At 32.6% G+C, this 23,501-nt stretch overlaps 1 protein-coding gene across 4 annotated transcripts in view; it reads left to right on the top strand.

Annotated features, from left to right (window-relative positions):
- The window catches only part of LOC143248838 (glutamate receptor ionotropic, delta-1-like), a 64,845-nt gene that overhangs the window by 25,428 nt on the left and 15,916 nt on the right, over positions 1–23,501 (top strand). For 2 of the 4 annotated variants that reach the window (XM_076497669.1, XM_076497672.1), the window contains exons 2-9: positions 5,824–5,915; positions 10,512–10,683; positions 10,861–11,072; positions 12,245–12,394; positions 15,791–15,955; positions 17,328–17,434; positions 18,436–18,526; positions 19,129–19,287. In XM_076497669.1, coding sequence (XP_076353784.1) covers positions 10,602–10,683; positions 10,861–11,072; positions 12,245–12,394; positions 15,791–15,955; positions 17,328–17,434; positions 18,436–18,526; positions 19,129–19,287 — 966 coding nt within the window. In that variant the 5' untranslated portion in view covers positions 5,824–5,915; positions 10,512–10,601. Of the gene's footprint in view, positions 1–5,823; positions 5,916–9,337; positions 9,461–10,511; positions 10,684–10,860; positions 11,073–12,244; positions 12,395–15,790; positions 15,956–17,327; positions 17,435–18,435; positions 18,527–19,128; positions 19,288–23,501 lie in introns of those variants that run through there. The other 2 variants (XM_076497670.1, XM_076497671.1) reach the window with 2 other exon arrangements.

A 23,501-nucleotide genomic window follows, 5' to 3' on the forward strand; every position in this document is an offset into this window, starting at 1 on the left:
TGTAACATTAAAAGCATTCGAAATCCTTTCTCTTTTTCTGAACCTAATATCGGACATTACTTAAGGGTATTACCACAAACTTTATTATAATATCAAGATTTCCTCACAAAATTGATAAACTTTTAATTTGCTTTCAAAACACTTTTGTTCACTGATAACGAACAGCTTAACCAGAAAAAAAGAATCCCAACAAATGTGTAAAATGTTCAGGTTTTGATGTCTTAAATAGGAAAGACTGAAGATAAACAGACACGTTAGTTATTCTAAATGAGCTTGAATGATGACGATGAATATATTGCTGATCAGTAGAATCCATTACACTGATTCATTCATGAACCACAGTAGTTGTTCATGATAGGGATTGCTTGTTGCTATTTTTCTTATTACTATTATTGTAACTCCAGTCTACAGCAGAAACTGAAGCGAGTATTAGAATTAGTCCTGGACATTATTACTAAAGGAATAATTGTGCATTGCTTAGGGTACTTTTGAAGTTATTTTTAAGAGCTAAAAATGGGCTAATTCTGGTGTAAACGATGTTATCATTAGCCTTTGGAGTAATTTCTTTAGCAATACATATTGTACCTCCAAACAGTTTAAGAACAATGCGAGACAGAAATTGCCACTCAATAATAGATGAATATTATATGATCGTAACACGTAGATATTTAATACTATTCACACTATGTAATTGACATCTTTAGAAAACCAACTCATATATTATGTACGAAATAAAGGAGTAAAAAACGCAAAATACACAGAATATTAAATTTTATTACAAACATTCGTAAAATAATTACTTTAAAAGATAGGAAGTTTATTAATAATCTTGCTTAAGTAAAAATATTCCTTAATAATTAGCTCTGGGTTAAGAAGTTTTAGAATCATATAATTTGATAATAAGACAATTTTTTTGTGATGATATAAAGTTGCTTAATTTGAAAATGGTATCGTTTGTGCAATGTCATTGTTTATAACACATCCTGCGCATCCCTTCAGCAACACCTGCTGCTACAGCATGTCCGGCTTTAAAGCGGATGACAACATCAGTTTGTTGGAAATGAGCTATAAGGTTTTAATATGTATATTTTTTTGTGTTACGTGAGTAGTTATCGAGACTTTTTGTTTCATGATACGCCACCAAAAGGCAAAACGTTTGCCAAACTTAAGTAATAGGGGATGAACAGAGCCTATAAAATACAAAATTAGTGTTTGTACAACGTCTTTACACCATGTCCATGCTATTAATTGTGCAATATTTTTAATATAATGTATAAACAACAAGGTTAGTGCATAATTCTTGTATTTGATGAGTTAATTATATTTTACAACAAAACATTTTATGTTTACTACTCAATCATATTAAAATATTACCTATATACAGCAATTAAGCAACAAAACTTTCTAGAATGTTGTAGAACTTACAAGAATTTTCTAGAATGTTGTAGAACTTACGAGAATTTTCAAGAACCTTTTGGAATTTTCCAAAACTTTCCATAGTAATATATATATATACAGGAGCTCACCAATTACCACTTCTGTTTAGTTCTAACTGTCTAAGTGAACACATAGACCAATCTGATTTTATCAGAGATGGCATCAAGAAGCTGCAAGCATTCTCCAGACGCATTCTGCTATGCATGTGGCCAATTTATCAAGACAAGAGCGAAAAAGTGCTCTGTGACAGCATCTGCTACTTGACTTATACATTGTTTTATTCAGACCTTATGTAAATGAAAATGTGCAAATTTGCCCGTGTTTACATAGAAAATAGGTTAATTTCTAAATCTCATTATTCAGGTCACAAAAGTTTAAAGGGAATAATGGCCATTTTCTGTACTTTCACAACATAAGCAATTAAGAAATAACACATACTATCCAGGAATACAATTTATGTTACACAGTGTAATTATTTCTGTAGTTTAGGTTTTTAATAAAAACTTAATATTAATTTAATTTTAATTAATATTAATTTTTAATAAGTATGTTTGAACAGGTCTTCATTTATTTTCCTCATGTAAAACCTGGTGCGTATCAAGTTGCCCCTCAGATAAAGCTGAGGAACACTTCCCATGTCATACGATAGATAATGCTGACATTTCTTTAAGTAAATTTGTTTTTGTTTGAATTTCGCACAAAGCTACTCGAGGGCTATCTGTGCTAGCCGTCCCTAATTTAGCAGTGTAAGACTAGAGATAAGGCTGCTAGTCATCACCACCCACCGCCAACTCTTGGGCTACTCTTTTACCAACGAATAGTGGGATTGACCGTCACATTATAATGCCCCCACGGCTGAAAGGGCAAGCATGTTTGGCGCGACGGGGATGGGAACCCGCGACCCTCAGATTGCGAGTCGCATGCCTTAACACGCTTGGCCATGCCGGGCCTCTTTAAGTAAAAGCAGAAATAACATATTTAAACATTATTATTATTATTATTATAAGTATTATTATTGCATTATGCTTTAGGTCGGTAATTTATTAAAGAATATGTACTAATATATTAGCATACGTTAAAAGTTTGTTTACGAATGCTTGTTAAGTATAAGATGTTACTTACATTGGTCAGTATCTGATAACTAAGATATTTTTAATTTTTGTAAATAGTATTCGGAAAATAGGTAATATAACAATAATATTCTATATATCTTATATATATTGATTTGAAAATGATATATATTTAGTAATATTATTTTAACATTACCTTATCTCCCACTACATTTTACCATTTTGTGAATTATAAATTCTCTAAAATGTACTTTCTGTCTAGATTAAAATTGAAATAATGTCACAGACAGTTTATAATTATATTTAACAAAATGGTACCATTTAATATTCTAGTATCGTAATAATATAGTTTATAATTATATTCAACAAAATGGTACCATTTAATATTTTAGTATCGTAATAATATAGTTTATAATTATATTCAACAAAATGGTACCATTTAATATTCTAGTATCGTAATAATATAGTTTATAATTATATTTAACAAAATGGTACCATTTAATATTCTAGTATCGTAATAATATAGTTTATAATTATATTCAACAAAATGGTACCATTTAATAATTTAGTATCGTAATAATATAGTTTATAATTATATTTAACAAAATGGTACCATTTAATATTCTAGTATCGTAATAATATAGTTTATAATTATATTTAACAAAATGGTACCATTTAATATTCTAGTATCGTAATAATATAGTTTATAATTATATTCAACAAAATGGTACCATTTAATAATTTAGTATCGTAATAATATAGTTTATAATTATATTCAACAAAATGGTATCATTTAATATTCTAGTATCGTAATAATATAGTTTATAATTATATTTAACAAAATGGTACCATTTAATATTCTCGTAACGTAATAATAATAGTCACATCAAACTTTCACTCATATATTCTATTTAAATAAATTGGATTTTTTGTATTTATATCATTTAATATTTTGAATAATAGTTTGCAGAATTCATAACAATAATAAATAGACACCTATCGATAGTTCTTTGCAAACTAATGCAGGATTAAATCAATAATTACAAAATTATATTTGAGTAACCATTAAATATTAAGATATTTTCCTTTAATTTGTCACTGAAGTTTTACATTCAATATGATATCTGTTGTAAGCAGGATAAATAAGCCACAGTACAATAAATAAAGACCATTCTTGTAATTTTTTTCTTTATATAGGTATCTGTATCTGGTATGTCACTAGTATTTGCTAAAGCCTTTTAAGGTTCTGCTTCAAACACATCATTATTAAAATAGAAAATTCCAAAATTCTTACCTTTGCCATTGGCTTCCTCGTTACTTTCCCAGTGAAAACGAAAGTATTATATTGTTCAGTTTCGTGTTGTTTTTTTATTGGGTTATCATTAATTGATTCACTTAACATTCCCAGGGCTGTTCGAAGCGTATTAAAAGTTTTGGATGGTGAAGATTCGCAACAATATAATCTCGCAAAATAACACAAATTAAGCGCAACCTTCGCGAAAGTAATTAAATTGTGTTTGTTTGTTTTTTAAATTTCGCGCAAAGCTACTCGAAGGCTATCTGTGCTAGCCGTCCCTAGTGTAAGACTAGAGGGAAGCAGCTAGTCATCACCACCCACTACCAACACTTGGGCTACTCTTATTACAAATAAATAGTGGGATTGACCATCATGTTATAACGCCCCCACGGCTGAAAGAGGCGAGCATGATTGGGGCGATGGAGATTCGAACCCGCGACCTTCAGATTACGAGTCAAACGCCTTAGCCCACATGGCTACAACGTTGAAAACATAATTACATGAGAACATAATTCTATTGAACTATTTATTTATATAAATAACATCCATCCTGGCAGCATTGACCTCAATAATACCATCCGCCTATAGAACTTAGTAATACGATTCACCTTGAAACGTCAGCCATCGTTTTAAAGCATACACATGAAAACTATAAACGAATAATGAAATGAGTTAAAATCTGTATGTAATCATCCTAACACTGTCCGCCTATAAAATATACCATCTACCATCGTAAAATATACACCTATGATTTTTGTAAGACCATATGCTTTTGGAATCATATTAAGACGTAGTAGTAATAGCAACACTGTCCGCTCATAGAAGCACAGTCAGCCGTTGCAAAACAAATAAATATGTAAGTGAAATAAAGTAACTGTAAACAGATGTAAAATGAAATATTTTCTCAAGAATTAATTCATTGTTATATCCAATAAAAAATCATAGGTTTTAGGTAGAGGAATGAAACTTTGGCCCTAGCAGTGCGCTCTCAGGTGTCTGTTACGAAACAAATATGACACCTTCAGGTGTCGACATATTATGTAAAAGTTATGTAACTCTTAGGGGGACGTCTTTTTACCCACACCAGGCGATCCCTTCCTGAGATGGCATCTTTTGTACTAGTTTTATAATACATGATACTAACATAGTTTTATTTTGTTGAATTTACCTTTATTATTAACATCTCAGTGGCTCATCAGTTAGTCTGAAGCTTCTTAGCACTAAAAATTAGCTTTCGATACCCGCCGTTACAAAGCCCAGATTGCCTGTCGGGGAGCCTCTCGCTTAAATATAGACACAAGAAAATCGTTTCAAATTTGTTGATGTGTTAACAATAGTTTAATCTTGTGTACTTACAATAAAAGTTTCATTCTTTCAACAACACTTAACAATATTGTATGTACATTAAATACATTGTTTGTCCACGACTCTTCATGATGAACAAAATCGTAATTCTGTTCTCCTCGTACACACGTTTCAAATAGTTTTGTAGATCATGTTTCTAAACATGTGAATTGCATTTTCTCTTATATTTCCAAAATTTTAGCCACTTTCTCAAGCTGAAAATTTTGATATTGAATGAAAGGCTTCGTTGATAACAAAATAAACAACTTTAAAAACGTTGAAAACGTTACAGAAAACCCTTAAAAACCATTGAATTGTCTGTTTAAAAACAGTTATCAGACTTATAATATGATCACAATTTTTAGACATTAAGGGACTACTCTTCGCCAATGTGGTTATTATACGCCGTTAAGCACTTGTATATGTTGTATAATACCTCGCTGCATTTCTATATATTTCAAAGATATATAGATTTATATGCAACATACTTGCTAGTACCCAAATTCAACTTATTATATCACATCTTCCTGTGTTTTTGGACAGTACATTTTTTTCGATGAGTTCAACTCTAAACATTTCGCAGGCAGTGAACGCTCCTGAATTTAGTACCTATGCTTTATGGATCTTGAAAAGTTTATATAATAGGGCATTAAAACAATGTCATTTCTGTTGCAGACTGGGAACTGAACGAAAATGGGAAGGTAGGTGAAGAGACTGTTGCTGCCTCTCGACCCATCACAAATTTAGTCAGACACCTTCCTGTTTAAGTAAGTGGCAAGTTTGTTAAATGAGACAGTATTTTCATGCTGTTTCAACCAAAGTTAAGAAAAATAGCTTGAGTATTAATACATTGTTTATCTTCCGTGTTTGAGTCAGGATCCTATGGAAGATGTATGGTTCATCCTTGACTGAGTCCCGTAACCCTGATTCTTCCTGAAATATTGCAAAGGATACTCTAAGTAAATGATAATGGTAACATTATATATTTACCTTCAGATTATTTATTTAATAAAACGTTATTATTGGACAATGTAGTGAACAACAACCAATTTGGTTGTTTTGAAAATGTTGCATTCTATTCCCTGTAGACTCATATTTCATTTAGCTTTTCTCACAATGACTGCTTAGAAGTCTTCTAATGTTCAATAAAAAAAAAATTATTTTTGAAGATTGGATAGAACGTAGTGCACACAAGTCGTCATATTTACATACCCCTTACTTACAATCACGTTTACTGGTGTTTCTGACACTGGGTTAATTTGGTGTTGTTTAAAGTAACGTGCTTGTATAAATGTAACAGTAAATAAAAAGAACATAACGCATCACTTATATTTTGTTTCAGTAAACGACTTTTAACTGCTACCAAAGAACAGAAACATGTGAAAATCAATTTTGTTTTTGCCAAGAAAGTAATATACATACGTTACGTACACACCCCTGCCTGAGCATTTAATAGGAAATTTACACGACGGGATCAAATTGCCATAACAATTGAAAAACATTCATTAAAACCAATGACTAAAGCCAAAAATATAGTTATTTTTGTGTATCGAACTATGTAAGTGAGAATATCAAATATGAAGATACTAGACTAAATGGAAAACATTTATCTCCTTTTGACAACTACTCTGTCAATATACTAAATTGTGTATCAAATGTTATTATTCATGTGTTGAACAACTGCCATATAACTGATTGTAGCTTTTTTATCACTTAAGGTTTTTCTTCATGGAAATTGGAAGGAAAATAAATTAATATTTTTTGTCATGTCATTAGAAACATTTACACTCGTGTGTTGAATACATTTTGGTAAAACAAGTCTTAAACACAGAACAGTATAACAGTATTATATCATGAAACAATAAAAACGAAAATATCGATATATGAATAACGAACAAAGCCGTCAACTGATAAAACAACGTTTGAAACTGGTGTGTGTGATACTCTTGGTGACACCCGTTTATTCTGTTCGAACAGACAGTAGAGTGAATAATTAGTTTTGATTTAGTCTCTTAAATGTTCTGTATTTTATTTGATATCTCGATCTATAAGAAAGTGAAACACAACTTAGTTTCATATATTTTTAATAGTCAATTGTTTTGTAATGTGGATACAGCTTGTTCAATTACCTAATACAACTAGTATTCTTTCTACATGTGTACAGCGTGGGACGTGTAAACCTAAGATTTTGTTTAAACACTGATTAGAAATCAATACTTTTAATAACTTTTATTTCTCGAATATTCGTGGAAAACTTGTAATTCCTATTTTTGAGCTAATAGCCAACTTGCCAACGCCACCTTTCGGACAGTTCTGGACTGTGATTGAATAATTGAACTTGACGTTCGCTATTTTAATTCTCCCTTAAGTTAAGAGATGTGGAGCATGATTTTGAGATAACAGGAAGCAAACCAGGAACTGTCAGATTCACATTTTTGTAACGCTAACCATAGGTTTGTAGTTGGCACCATATCATTCACGTTACACCCGCTTCATCAGGTAACTAAAGCTTTCTAATCATTGAATTACTTAAGTATTTCTCCCTTTAGAAGAATGGGACAATTTAATGCAATTTTAAGCTAATTTTTTATTTTAACACAATATTATAAAGCATACTGAGCGTCAAGTCGAAAGATCCCAGGTTCGAGGAATGAGATCGCTAAACATTCCAGAAGCACAGCAAAACTCTTGAGGTTGTAGATACTTGTGACTAGTTGCTCTCTGGTCACTAGCATGATAAAGAACAGCCGTGCTTGTGTTTTAAGATTAACTGATCTGGTACTATAGTCTCTGTGTGCCTAAGACTTGTTCTAGATAAGATACAAATTAAACAAATCCCCTATAGTTAACAATTTCAAAACAAGAAAATTCAAATTATAGTAATTAGAATTATGATTCTTTATGAACATAATGTATTTTGTATGTTATGTTTCTAAAGACATTTTGACCATAACACTGATTATTATCGAATATATATTTTATATTCCAATATGTAGGATATTTTGAAAATAGCTAAACAACAACAGTTGTTCTTTTACTTATAAGATGTATCCATATTCTAGAAGGTAATTTGCTTCTAAGTTTATTACAGTTGAATTTCCCAGATGATCCCAGATTTATATTATTCTTGGCACAAATGAACTGACTCTTTGCTGAGTGAGCTTTCTATGAACTTGTAAATTTTACAAACATATTTTACTTTCAAACTTATAGTTTACACACCAAGGGATATCAATAGATTTTAGATTTCTTCAGTGCTAAAAGCCTGATTTGATTTTTTTACTTTTCACACCCTCTATGTAATGTACCTTTCAAATCTTTTAACGTGCTCTGATTCACATCGATTAACTGATCTACAAAAATGTTAAGCTCAGTTTTGAAAATAACCGTTAATTGAAAGTTTTAGTTACAGGTAAACCACAAGACTATATGTTTGTTGCTTACTTCGAACAGTGTTGAATATATAGCATTTTGTTCCTTCTACCTAAAGTGTTCTCTTATCAGCTTAATAAAACTAATTACCATATTCACGTTAACTACTATAAAGTGTTAATACCCATATTAGCTGTCCTGAAATACAAACTTTTGAATTATGTGTTAATAAACATTCAGCCGATAAAGTAAACGGTATAATTAATATATCATATTAATATATCATATTAATTATCAATTAACACTAGAGTGTATTTCTAATCATTCAGAGTGGGTATCAATATTAAATATTAAAGGTTTATGCTTTCTATAATTAATTTGTTATGTTCAGTTTCACTGATCAGATGATGTTCTTTGAAAATAACGGAATTAATTGGTAGATTATTAAATGTAACTAATAGGTAAATGATTAACTGTAGAAGAAAATATATATTACATTATCTCAGGTTGTGCTAATAACGAATTTCTTTCCACGTATGCAAGCTAATAAATACCATTGTAGTCCAGCGATTTATTTGTTGGTTTGACGTCACAGTTGAAAGAACAAACACTAAACACGCTATTTCATGTTAAATTAGGCAAGTGTAACTCAATCAATCATCTTCAGCTACTCTCGCTTATACAGCTAAGTTAAAATATACTCGATTTAAAGTACTCAAAGAAAATATGACCATGAAACTACGCATGATCGGAAAGAAACGTGAAGGCTGGCTAGTTCTTTGCGCAAACCCAATACATTAAGTCAAACCAACTACTTGAGATCTTTAGATGATACAGTTTTGTTGGGTTTGCACTAAAACACTTCAGGTTTTGAATTGAAAAAAAATCTTTCTTTTAAGGCACAATCTTCTTTGTAGCCTACTTGTGCTATCGTGTTTTGGTTTGTATAGTTTTATCACACGATAATCAGTATGTAGCTTATAAATGATATATAAACTAAGTCCTTTCTGGCTAGTCTTTATAATAAGGTAGAAGTAAGTCTCATTCGAGTAGCATGTTTTGTAAAGTGCTTTTGTTTGTAGTAAGTTGTCAGTCTAGCCGTGAAACTGATGTTGTTATTTAGAGGTTGGAGATTTATTTTTGATTATGTTTTCTTTAACTAAAGAGTACAACATATGAAAAGGAAGTGTTGCTAAGATACGTGATCTCAGAATTGAAAACCATTGTTATGACTGTATGCACACTGTCTACTTAACTTAGTGCAAGATACTCACATTTGTTACATGTAAAAATACTATATTTACAAACGAAACCTTTTAATGATGTAAACATAGTAGTCATGTTATATATTTATGTGTGATGTAACACCTATAATATAAATTTCATTCACATCCCACTTGTATATTGGTCATTCGAAAACTTTTAATTTTACAAATATACAAACTACATATTTTAGTTTTTACATTTAAAGCCTATAGATATTACTGTATTAAAACTAGTATTACACATTTTAATATTTAAGTTCGTTCCACAACTGTCCTAGAACTTAATACATCGAATACGAAACGTCATTATTCAAACTACTACTAAGTTCTTCAGTCTTGATGTGATGTTTATAGTGTTTAAACTTTGAAATTAGAGCTATAACAAATTATAACGTGTGTTAATGTTTGAAAGCCACCAGTAAAGAGTTAGCTAGATTAGATACATATTTAGAATGATTAGTCCTAGAATCGTTTTTCATTTTCTTTTTCTTGAAAGATCTTAAGTTCAGTTATTGTGTCTTCTAGAAACTGAGACCATATATATTAAATGTTTTGAACCTGTTTAGAATTAAACTTTATAAAACTAGAATTAGCATTATATTAACGTCTAAAAGCCTTCTACGTCTACGAATTCTTAAATCAATGTTATTTATTTTATTTCTTCTATTAAGGTAAAATGATGAAAAGTTCATTGTTTTCTGGTTTGTTTGTTGTTTTTTTTTACAGAATTTGCTCATCAAAGATCTTCTAGAGTAAATAACCATTCCAGGTACCAGAACTCTTACAGTAAATAACCATTCCAGATACCAGAACTCAATGATTCCAACTAAAGTCGTGGTCGACCTAGCTCAGTTACTTCTTATCCGTCACGTGACTTTACTGTTTCCACGAAATATCAGTAAGTTGCCAAACGTGCATTGGTCTTTTATTAAGAAACCAAACCACGTGTAGCTAATGAAATACATGCTAGGTATGGAACCAGCTCTTTAGAACTGACAATGTTATACTTCAATAGTTATGTGTATGTGTAACTGGATGTACTAATCTTCTGTTCTATTTATCTGTTTCCACACAGATACAGAAGCTAATGGTTACGATACCGTCACATCTGGTCTTCACAACACTGGTGTTACCACTACTCTTTATGCATCTGAAGACATGCCTAATCTCACTGAAAGCATGTTACGGAGCCAACTCTTACCGTATGAGGGACCAACAGGATACGTGTCATCCAAATCCTTTGTGTTCTTGTTCCTGGAATCGAACAAAGAACAGTCTTTGCTTCAGGTCAGAGTGTTTAATTGGAGAGGAAGCACTTTGAATATAGATTTGAAGTTGTTTACGGTCTGCCTATACGGGTTTCGAAGTTTAATTTTTACTGCTATATAACCTCTCATACTTACCAGCATAACTGGGTGGGGGTGGGCAACACTACTTAGTCTATAAGGTTTAGTTCACTAAAACGACTAATCAATAATTTAGAATTAGTTTTAATGCAAAATAACCGATTTAAAACAATATGTAGTAAAATATTTCAGTTTTAACGTGTTTACAAAATTTTAGTCACCTATTTTGTGTAACTTCAGTCAGGTTAACATAATATGTATCATTTGAAGTAAGTAATAAACATCAGTTGTTTCATCAGAATCATGTATTAAATATTTTCTTGTTTATGGGCTGTGGTTCCTTTATCAGAAAAAAAATGATTATTATATTCTTATATTAATTGCAGTAACTAATAACTCTACAAAAGGTCCTTGACATTATGAAATGGAAAGACCTTTGACACTCTGATTTGATAATTGATCAGAGTTGACCCTCAAGGATTGAATTTAAATTGAAAAAAAAAACCTTGATGGGTAAAATTTTTCGCAAAACAATGAAATGGAAAACAGTAATAAATAAATGGTAGATAAACCGTAGGTGTTTTTTATTCTGTAAATTTTAGTACAACATTGATTGATTATCAACAGCGTTATTTCTATTTTCACCTCCATCCGCCATCAGTGAATATCGAATGAGTTTGCAGTTATATTTGCTGCTTATTTTTTTGTGAGAAGCATGATTTTTAAACCCGTAAACTTTAAAATGTAAATATTTTAATAAAAATAACTAAAACTACCGTAAAATATATATCTGAAAAATAAGAAAAGTGAGCAAAAAAATAGGCCAGGACACCTAAGCCTTAAATGCTGTAGTTATCACTTTACCCAAATAATGGTAAAATGAATGTTTAACTGTTGAATATCACTCTAAAACAGTGCTGAGCATCAAACGGTTCATATTTGAAAGAAGATATTTCATGAGTTTACATAGTTTGATTGGTTTACAGAAATAGTTTATCGTTGGGTCGGTTATTTAATCGCTTCAGGAATACATTTTATTCTACTTTCTATTATTACGATATTCATAAATTTTCCAAAGATTTCTTGATAATGGCTTTACAACTTTATTTCCAGTCGTTGTTCGATATACCATGTTTTCAAAACTTACGCTGGATCCTACTTATGCCCAACTACAACCGAACAGAAACATTTCCTCTAACTGATTTGAATATTTCGTGTTTGTGTTCAGTTGCCGTTATACAAAGAGTCAACAAAGACACCCAGGTGAGTAAAAACTTACATGTCTTTAGATATGATTTAATTATTATACAGGGATATTTTGTTTTTTGTTAACTACGAGTTATAAAATTCTAATTTGAGTGTGAAGAATTCTACCATCACCTTTACTGTACAATAAATTGTTGTACAAGACAGTAATTGGTTTGTTTTGAATTTCGCGCAAAGCTACACGAGTGCTATCTGCGCCAGCCGTCCCTAATTTTGTAGTGTAAGATTAGAGGGAAGGCAGCTCGTCAACACTACCCACCGCCAACTACTCTTTATAACGCCCTCACGGCTAAAAGGGCGAACATGTTTGGTGTGACGGGGATTCGAAACCGCGACCCTCGGATTACGAATCGAGTGCCTTAACCACCTGGCCATGTCTGGCCCTAGACAGTAATAGTGAGTCTAGAAGCTAAGAAAATCGTGCTGTTTCTAAAATATTGGGTTAATAATAGTTCAGCGGATCCAGCAGGGCCAAGTGATTAAGGCAATCCCACTAGCTGTCTTCTCTCTAGTCTTACCCTGCTAAATTAGGGACAGCTAGCGTAGATAGCCCTCGTGTAGCTTTGCGCGAAATTCAAAAATCAAACAAACAAACATTAGTTCGGCGTTATTATAACTGATCTTAAACTTTACGTAAAAGCTTTGTATAACCATTAGACTTCGGTTGATTGATCCATTTGAATAACAGTCTGCTACTTTGGTAGATTATTTGAATTGATTATTTAGAATTAAGCACGAAACTAAACAATGGATTCTGCCCACCAGGGGGTATTTAACTCATTTTCTAGCGGTGTGAGTCCGCAGACATGCCGCTGTGTCACTAGGGAAGATCTTGATAGAATAAGCAAATATGACATTGCTTTATTGTTTATAAATCACTACAACTAATAACTTATATGAAGGTAGAATGTAAGACTGGAAGACAATTTGTAACACATCTATACAATTTGGATCACATGAAGTGTTTCCTTACTATACACCACCACCAACGGAAATTCACATATTTTATCAAGAAAAACTATTTTAATAGTTCAGATTTAGAAACTAAGCTATCAACCAAAACATTACGAGCTAGTTTATTTCAAGTTTATTCTAGTTCATGTGATTTTTTTTTTTTTCTAGCAGGGAGTTAAATAATAGGTTCAGGGGAGTAGGCTGGTGGAGATAGAGAAAGTTTGTTTAAAAATCACTCTTTTACAACGAAGTCTTTTGTCTGTGCCCCCCAGTGGCTCAGCGGTATGTCTGCAAACTTAAAACGCTGAAAACCGGGTTTCGATACCTGTGGTGGGCAGAGCACAGATAGCCCATTTTATAGCTTTGTGCTTAATTCAAAACAACAACTTTTGTCTGTTATATTTTTTCGGCGCCAGTTTTTTATATTATTGGTATTTAATAAGGAAGCCCTCGTTTGTAGAAAAAAAAACACAATATTAACATTACTGCTATAAATAAATACACTGCAGTAAATTACAGTTGATTTTAACTTCTTTGTTAAAAACGATTATTACAACAATATAGAAAAGTTAAAACGTAAAAAAATCACATTAATATTACTGTTCCAAATTTGTAGACATTGATGTAAATTATACTTGATTTTAACATTCTTGTTAAAGATAACTTTAACAATATAGAATAGTTAAAATGTAATGTATATTCTATGTGCTATAAAATGTTTTTTGCATATGCAACTGTTATTTAAACTGTTTTTCTCAATGGTAATGCGGACTGTGTACAGAATAAACTGTATAAGCAGATACAAAAATATGGAACATATGTGAAAAATTGTGCATGTAGCAGTTTTGGCTTACGAAAAATAATGATTCACGAGGGATATAGCTAATAAAATATAGACTGTGCAGTTTTCCTTTTGGTCTGAATAGCTCAATTCTTACCTCCAAAGCAAGGTTCGTTTGAACTACGCCCTCCCCACCGGATCTCTTCCCAATCTGACTGATTGTACTCTTTCCACTACGGGAAGTGGAATCCTGGATTTAGGGTTGTAAGTGGGTAAACTAACCACTGATACACTGGTGGGCTGCAAGTTCATTGTGTCTATTTCACAAACCGTGAAAGTAATCTAACTTTTTCTTAAAATCATAAATTTTACTCTTTAGTATTTTATGAAGATATTTAAAACTATTCAGAAATTTAACGCGATTTACAACACGCATTGTTTTTATTTCGAAAATAAGCTGCTGTGGCCTAGTGATTAGTAATAAATCAAAGGCTCCAAGGTAAGAGAAGAAATTGCACTAAAAAAATCCCTATTTTTAAACTGTGTGTGCCTTTTAAAAGTAGAAGTCATTTTCAAAAAATGGGATATTTGTGTTGTCAAGTGCTGCTTGCTCTTAGTTCAGCAACTTAAATTTATGGTCGTCTGTACCCAAACCCTCGAGTTTCTAGTTTCTGACCTGTTCGTTTAGTCCTCGTATGTAACAGGTATAACTGAGTTTGAAACGCTCCACTATTCTTTAAAGTGGTCAACTTCGCGAGTCTTTATTTTACTATGGAATAAAAAAATGGCTTAATATTGTTATGCAGCTGATTATTCACATATAGAATAGACCAATAATAATAATTCCGTATGCTTTAAATTGCCCACTATTTTATTTTTGTTCTATGAAGAAAGGGATAGAATTTACGTTTATTTTATATCATTAACTATATAATATTTTTTATGATTTGTTTGTTTCCTTTTACGTTTTAACCGTATGATTTACGTTTTTTAAAATCATTAATCATTGGCTCTTAAACACTGAATATGCGTAGAATTCTTTCGAAAAAGTCAGAAAAAAAAGAAATTTTCCTCCATTTTGTACAAGTTGTCTTTCAAAGTGATTGGATATATTGACTTTGTTTACAAAAAATGTTGTCGTCCCGGAGTTTTGTTGCGATAAATATAACAAAGTTTTAATGTATTAACATGCCAACTAAACACTGTCTTTCACCTGTAAAAGTAAATATTTGTGGTGATTTATTCATTTTCTTATATATATTTATCAAGATATTAAAAATTGTAATGCGTCGTATAAGCATTATTAAAAATATATTTTTTGTTGCACGCTCTTTGTCATGCGCGTGATGTATATATCTGTGTTTACTTCGTGTGGCGTTGGAAAAAGAGTAGCCGAAGAGTTAGCGATGACCAGTTGCTTCCCCTCTAGCCATTCACGGCTAAATTAGGGACGGCTGGCCCAGATAGCCCTCATAAGCTTCGCGTGTAATTCATAACAAACCAAGCTTGCTTCGGTTATAACACGTTCTGAATCAGAGTCCACAGTCCAACATGCTAACCAATAATCAGCTAAGATTAACTAATATCTAAGTCAATTTAAATTCGTCCATTTATGTTAATTGAGCAAACCGTAAATTATCTGTTTCTTTCAACTAAAGTACAGTATCTATGGAGTTCCCAAAACAAAATATCGATGTACAGAAATCCGTCTCAAAGGACACTGGACTCCACAGAAGGGCTTCAGTCCTAGGTTATCGCCATTTATAGGAGACGAGAACTGGGATGATTTTAAAGAAGAAATTCTAGTGGTTTCTATTGTCAGTGTAAGTGTTGCTACTAAGTCATAAATATGCTCTCGAGTTCTTAACTTTTATATGTGTTTCAATTGAGGAATTTCTCGGGATTATTCATAAATACCTTGAGTTACAGTATACGTTACAAGAACACTTGCAGATTTAGTAACCAAACTGGGAAAATGCTACACAGTATTACTTTTGAGAACCGTAAGGACGATTTGCAGAGCATAAAACGTGATTCATGGTAGGAGGGAAGGTGTGTTATAAACAGCGTTTTCTTATAGCAAAGCCACGTCGGGCAATCTACTGAGCCCACCTAGGGGAATCGAATCCCTGATTTTAGCATTGTATATCCGGAGATATAACCGCTGTACTAGCGGGAGGCATGTTATAAACAGTGAAAACGAACTAAAAATTCGATTACATATGTTTCAATCCATCTAACCAAAACGACTACGACACTGAAAATTAGTGATACGTGTGAATTACTTTAAAATTGAAAAGCAAAGTGGAAAATAATCATTAACATGAAATGTAATTTAGAATTAAATAATTATTTAATAACACAATGTAACACAAATTTTGTTCCTGGACAGTATGTGTTATTTCTTAATTACTTATGTTGTAAAAGTACAGAAAATGGTCATTATTCCCTTCAAACTTTGCTTTTGTGACCTGGATAAAAAATTTAGAAATTAACCTATTTTCTATGTAAAAACGGACAAATTTGTACATTTTTATTCACGTGAGGTCTGAATAAAACAACATATGAATCAAGATTTACATGTATTTATACTAAAGTTATACAATAATGTTTAGTGGCCAAGCGTGTTAAGGCGTGCGACTCGTAATCTGAGGGTCGCTGGTTCGCATTGCCGTCGCGCCAAACATGCTCGCCTTTTTAGCCGTGGGGGCGTTATAATGTGACGGTCAATCCCACTATTCGTTGGTAAAAGAGTAGCCCAAGAGTTGGCGGTGGGTGGTGATGACTAGCTACATTCCCTCTAGTCTTACACTGCTAAATTAGGGACGGCTAGCACAGATAGCCCTCGAGTAGCTTTGTGCGAAATTCAAAACAAACAAACAATAATGTTCAGAAGTGAGTAGTTTTTCGAGATTTGCGACTGTAATGTAAATCACTCACGTATCAGCCCCCAAATATAGTGTCCCATCATATTTTCGTTATACGCTCCAAGGTCACAAAAGCAAAGTTTGAAGAGAAAAAACAGGCCTTTTTCATTTACTTTAGGCATAATAACACTTTCTGCCCAGGAACAAGAAAAAGTAAAAATTTTGTTACTTGCTGTAATTAATAACATATGGTGTAACGTGCAGGAAATAAAATGATATAATTTTTTAAAAAATCTAACTTAAAAAGTTGATGCAATTATTTCTTTAGTACTACCCTTCCTTTTTACTGGAGACTCACTCAAATGGAACTTTAACACCTAAATATGGACTGGAAATTGGACTGTTAGATACCCTTGCCAGAAAGCTGAACTTCAGGTAAAACATGTTTCATTTAGAAAACAAATAATCCAAACGTTTATAAGTATAAATTTATCGTTAAAAACTAGTCTAATAAAACCTGATCCTCCAGTTTCATATACCTAGCTCACTTAAGTGTAATAAAGACTTGAAAGTCAATAGAAGAAACGGCTTACGTAATTTGTAATTTTAGTAAGTCTTCTTAACAGAATAACACTTCCCTTAAAATTATCGATATTTAACATTATTTCCATGATGTCGCATAGTTTGAATTGGAACAATTCAATCAGAGAAGTGAAATCTGTCAGTTTAGGAAACATATTAACGAGCAATGCGTCTTTAGAGTACAAGACATATTCATTTAGAACATGAACAACTTTGTTTCGTACAATTTAGATCCTGCCAGCTAGATGATTATGAACAACCTTGATTTGTATCACTGAATTCCTGACAACTAGGTTATGAACTGCTTATTAAAAAACATTTAATTGAACAAATTTTGAAATGCATTTCGTTTGTTGTTTTTAAGTTTGAGAAATAATCTTTAAAACATATTATCTTTGGTGAGCTGCCCTTATCTAACTCGGATGATAAATAGATAAATTAAAAGGTAATTTAATACCAAACTGGTATATACGTTTATAACAACAGATATCGATATTACGTTTAATAATCGAAACTGTACGTTAAGTGTGATGGTTACATTTGAAGAATAGTGAAAGGTTGCTCCAGTGTGAGTGAAAATGTAGACATCATATGTATGCTGTGAATAACTTTTTAAACTTTTGTTCTGGTTTTGACTCTTAACAATTTAAATATTTTAAAATAATTAAATATTTATAATAATTTGAATATTTTAAAACTCCCATTAAACAAAGCTGTTGCTAATTTTTTTTCATAAAACCCAACACCTCAACAGCGGGTCAAGAAATATCTGTGCATATTGTATAAACTATGTTTGCATTTCATCATATCTTGATATAATGTAATCTGGTTATGTAATTAAGATATTTTTCTAGCTATGTCATCAAATCGCCGAAAGATAATGAATGGGGAACAAGGCTGTCCAACCAATCTTGGACTGGAATGATTGGTATGGTTCACAGGAAGGTAAGTTAGACATGTGTGATATAACCGGTATAATTCACAAAATGAGACAGCGTTTATAAATGGTATAATCGATAAGATTTACAGGAAGATAAGTCAGCGATGTGAAATGGTATAACCATAATGTTTCCCAGGAAGGAAAGTCAACAATATTAGATATTGGTATATCGGTATAACATTGCGCCAAAAGACGTTGATGTATTAAAAATAATACTAATAACGAAACTTAATTAGTTTATCAGAACAGTGATAGATTAGTACCTGCTTTAACCGATAAAATGAAAATGCAATTATGATTAAAAAACATGTGAAGGCAAAGATAGGAAATAATACTTAAAAACGTTCATAATCTCATGGTAATTCGAACTGTAAAATATAACGTTCAATAATTGTAAAAATCAGTTGAAACCTAAAGTTGTATAAATAAAAACCCTATTTCAAGTTAAATTTCTTTATCGGTCTTTATTGATAATGAAATGAGTAGATAATTTCATGTTCCGATCTTATCTATAAGTAATTTCTACTGGTTGTTATCTTGATATTAGTTGAAACACTACAAAACGTTTTACAGAATCAAATGAGTTTTCTTGTTTAACTTTCTACAGGAAGCAGATATCGCTGTTGATTCCATAGCCGTTACAGAAGAAAGACAAGAAGCTGTTGATTTTACCTTACCATATGTCTACGATTCGGTGCGTTTCGTCACCAGTGCTCCTAAAACCAAAGAAAGAACTTTAGCCATTATCAGACCATTTAGTTGGCAGGTGAGTAACATTAAGACATGATGTTATGTGTTAAAGTGACAAAGCAAATTTTGAAATACAGTAATTCAACCACTTGGTTGTAACCGTCGTCCTGTTATTATCTTAACTGTAGTTTCACTAAAAATAAATATAAAACTTACAACTATAGTTTAGAATAATAATTGGTACTTTATACAACCCAAACCTATAAACGACATGAAAGTGAAGGTTTGGTAATGGTCTGCTAAGAGTGTAAGACCGTATTTAATTCTGTGAAGCATCTTGTGGATAGTGTTTTCAGATTTCACGATATATATCTTGTTACTTGAAAAGCAAAGTTATGGTTGAAGGATAGAAAGCTTTGAAGTATCGTTTAGGGGAATGTTCTACATTGTTATAGGAAGTATTCTAGATAGGAAGTTGAAACTGAACTGAGCACAAGTTTTTCCCAGGCTTTTATTTAGTCATTTAAAAATCTTATTTTGACGACGACTAACGGAAAAATGAAATGTACAGAGGTCTAAGCGGGACATTCACAAACAATAATGTTATTAACTCAATTAACCAGACAAGAAGTATTTTTACAAATTAAACAAAGAAAGAATCTACTGACTAAAATTCTTGGCAATGGACTTTAAAACTTCTCAGTTAATATATCCTGACACCGATGAATGCCAAGATAATCTTAGATGAATGTCAGTATATACACTGCTGGCCAAAATCTTAAGGCCAATGAACATAATGAAAAAATATAAATTTTGCGTTGTTAGACTCAACCACTTATTTGAGTAGGGCTTTGAAAGATAAAAATAAGAAAAGGGAAAATAAAAATAAAAAACCTTTTTAGCATTTAATAGGGAAAATGTGAACACTGTGAAAATGGCCTAAATATTAGCTGGTCAAAAGTTTAAGACCATACTGAAACGAAGCGTCAATCGGTAAACACGTAACGAAATTTAGTCATTTGTGTTCAAGCATTAGCGTTGTCAACATCTCCCACTGACATCTCCTGTGTTACATTTGGTAAAAACATTGCAAAGGCTAAATGTCGTAGGAGTTTGAACGTGGCAGAATTGTCGAGCTGCAAAAGCAAAGTCTCTCTCAACGTGCCATCGCTGGTGAGATTTGGCATAGTAAAACTGCTGTTGTAAATTTCTGAGAGATACGGAACGAGAATTTCAAGTGGTCGCCCCAAGAAAATTTCGCCGGCGTTGAACAGGAGGATTCGACTGGTTGTTCGGGAAGACAAATCGTCGAGCCTTTAAGGCCTTTACGGACGCAGAATGCAGCTCAAGAACAATATACGAAAGAAAGACTTTAAAAACCGTAAACGTCTTCAAAGATCACGCCTCTTTCCACACCACGAAACAGCTCGGTTAAACTTTGCTCAGAAGCATTAAACATATGACAAAGAAAAGTGGACGAAGGTTTTGTTCTCTGATGAAAAAAAATAACCTAGATGGTCCATATAGCTTCCAACGTTACTGGCACGATAAGGATATCCCACCGGAGACATTTTCTACACAACACCGTGGAGAAGGTTTCATGATCTGGGGTCCTTTCTCCTTCCATGGAACAGTAGAGTTTCAGGTTATACAGGGTTTAATCTATTTTAATCTACACTGGCATATTAGAGAGAGCATCCTTATTGACTGAAGGCCCTCGTTTGTGTAAAAATGACTGGATCTTTCAGCAGGACAACGGTGCATTCCACAATGCCCGCAGGACAAAGGACTTTTTCATGGCGAATAGCGTGATTCTTTTGACCATCCACATTGAAAATGTAGAGGGTGGATGGCAAGGGAACTCTATAGAAATGAACGTCAGTCCCAAACAGTGCATGATCTTCGTGAAGCCATCTTCACCACTTGGAGTAACATTCCAGCCAGCCTTCTTCAAACGGTGATATCGATCATGCCAAAGCGAACGTTTGAAGTTATTCGCAATGACGGCCGTGCAACTCACTACTGAGACCTCTTGTTGGGCATTTCCTACCTTGTTTTTGGCATGGTTTTAAACTTTGACCAGCTAGTAATTAGGCTACTTTTATAATGTTCACAGTTTCCCTATTAAATGCTAAAAACGTTTTTTATTTTTATTTTCCCTTCTCTTATTTTCATTTTTCGAAGTTCTACTCAAATAAGTGGTTGAGTCTAACAACGCAAAATGCATATTTTTTTTCTTTATGTTCAATGGCCTTAAGATTTTTGCCAGCAGTGTATGTCATTTAAAGAAAAGCACGTGGTTTTGTGAAATTGGACGCGAGGTGAACAGATCTTGAAGTTGAACTCGAAGATATGCTGCCTTGTTTATGAAATAATTTTAAATCAGTGGGCTTCTGTGTACAGCGTTAGTAAAATGATTAGGAACATATGTGTATTCCATCAAACTTTATTGTATATATATATTACCTGTTTATTTGTTTGTTTTTGAATTTTGCGCAAAGCTACTCGAGGGCTATCTGCGCTAGCCGACCCTAAGCTAGCAGTGTAAGCCTAGAGGGAAGGCAGCTAGTCATCACCACCCACCGCTAACTCTTTGGCTACTCTTTTACCAACGAATAGTGGGACTGACCGTCACATTATAACGCCCCCTCGGCTGAAAGGGCGAACATGTTTGGTGCGGCGGGGATTCGAACCCGCGACCCTTAGATTACGTGTCGAACGCCTTAACCCACTTGGCCATGCCTGGTCAGTATATGTTACCTGAATACTTAATTGTTACTGTATTTCACTGCTGTACATTATTTAAAAGTTTAATGTATGAATGTTTTTCTTATAGCAAAGCTACTTCGGGCTATTTACTGAGTACACAGAGGAGAATCGAACCCCGGTATTTAGTGTTGTAAATTCGTAGACTTACCTCCGTACCAGCGGAGGACAAGTTTAATTTAACGCCATCTTTTATAAAATCACGATCTATATCTTCATAACTTAACTTTATTAGCTCAGTTTCTCATTATTATAGCTCCATCAGGAGCTATCGATATCCTACCAGTTAAATGCATATTAGAACATTGTCGACCGTAAATAAAATATTGATAGTGCGATTAAAGAGTTCATATTATATTAAAATGATATCGAATATTCAGGAATTTCATAAAAAGAATTGAAACTAACCATGCTAAATAGATAGCAAGTGTAAACTGATAAGTAAGTTATTAATATCGTTGGATTTATAATAGAGTACGTTACATATCTAACGTATGTCTTCACTTTTGTATTGGTAAGTATTTTTCCATTTTATTATATCAATTCAAACAATGTGTGAACGTATATTTCAATCCTTCTGACTGTGTACTGATACTTCGTTAAAGTTAAACAAAGTAAAATCTTTCGCATGCCATTATCATCTCTATAATAAAGACAGACCTTTGTATTTGTTTAATTTAGGTTTCTTTTTCTTGAGTATGATGGATTCTTAATATTTCTGTCCTGAAACGACATTTAAATAATATCTTGACGTCAGATAAGATTTTATCCACTTGTGGTTGGCCATGTTCTGTCCATGATATTATGTAATACTATTTTTAGTTGTGAGAATTTGAATGTCCAGATATTCTATCACTTACGGGTCGGCAAGTTTCTCCTATACACATACCATATCATCTGCTTTAAGCTTTTTCATAAAAAAAAAAAACGTTTCTCCTATTGTATCTATTAGGTAGTCCATATTTACTGGCTTTACAGTTATTTTTCATACATCGTGTTTTTTTCTTATATGCTGAGGCACGTCATAGCTAGGTAGTTAGGACGCTCGACTCGTAATCTGAGGGTCGCGGGTTCGAATTTCCGTCACAACAAAAATGTTCGGCGTTTCAGCCACGTGAGTGTTATAACGTCACGATCAGTTCCACTGTTCGTTGGTATAAAAAGTAGCCCAAGAGTTAGCAAGAGTGATGGTAACTGGTTGCTTTCCCTCCAGTCTTACACTACTAAATCAGGAACAGATTTCGAAAAATTCGAAACAAATATACTTCTTGTGTGCTAAATTGTTATTAATGATTTAAGGGAGATGCCAGGCTTTTACTCTATTTTAATCGGTAAATCTGATGCTCTAATTCATCTATTAAGTTTTATGGTGATATATTGAATCATCCAAGTAGCCCGTCAAAACTTCTTATTATGTTTTGAATACATTCCTGTGGAGAAATATTTTTTTTACTTGAAATGGTCCTCCTACATTTCTTTGTTATTACCAACTTTATCAATTCCATGGAGGCAGCCAATAGCAAC

Source organism: Tachypleus tridentatus, chromosome 4, assembly GCF_004210375.1.
Source record: "Tachypleus tridentatus isolate NWPU-2018 chromosome 4, ASM421037v1, whole genome shotgun sequence".
Lineage (NCBI taxonomy): Eukaryota > Metazoa > Arthropoda > Merostomata > Xiphosura > Limulidae > Tachypleus > Tachypleus tridentatus.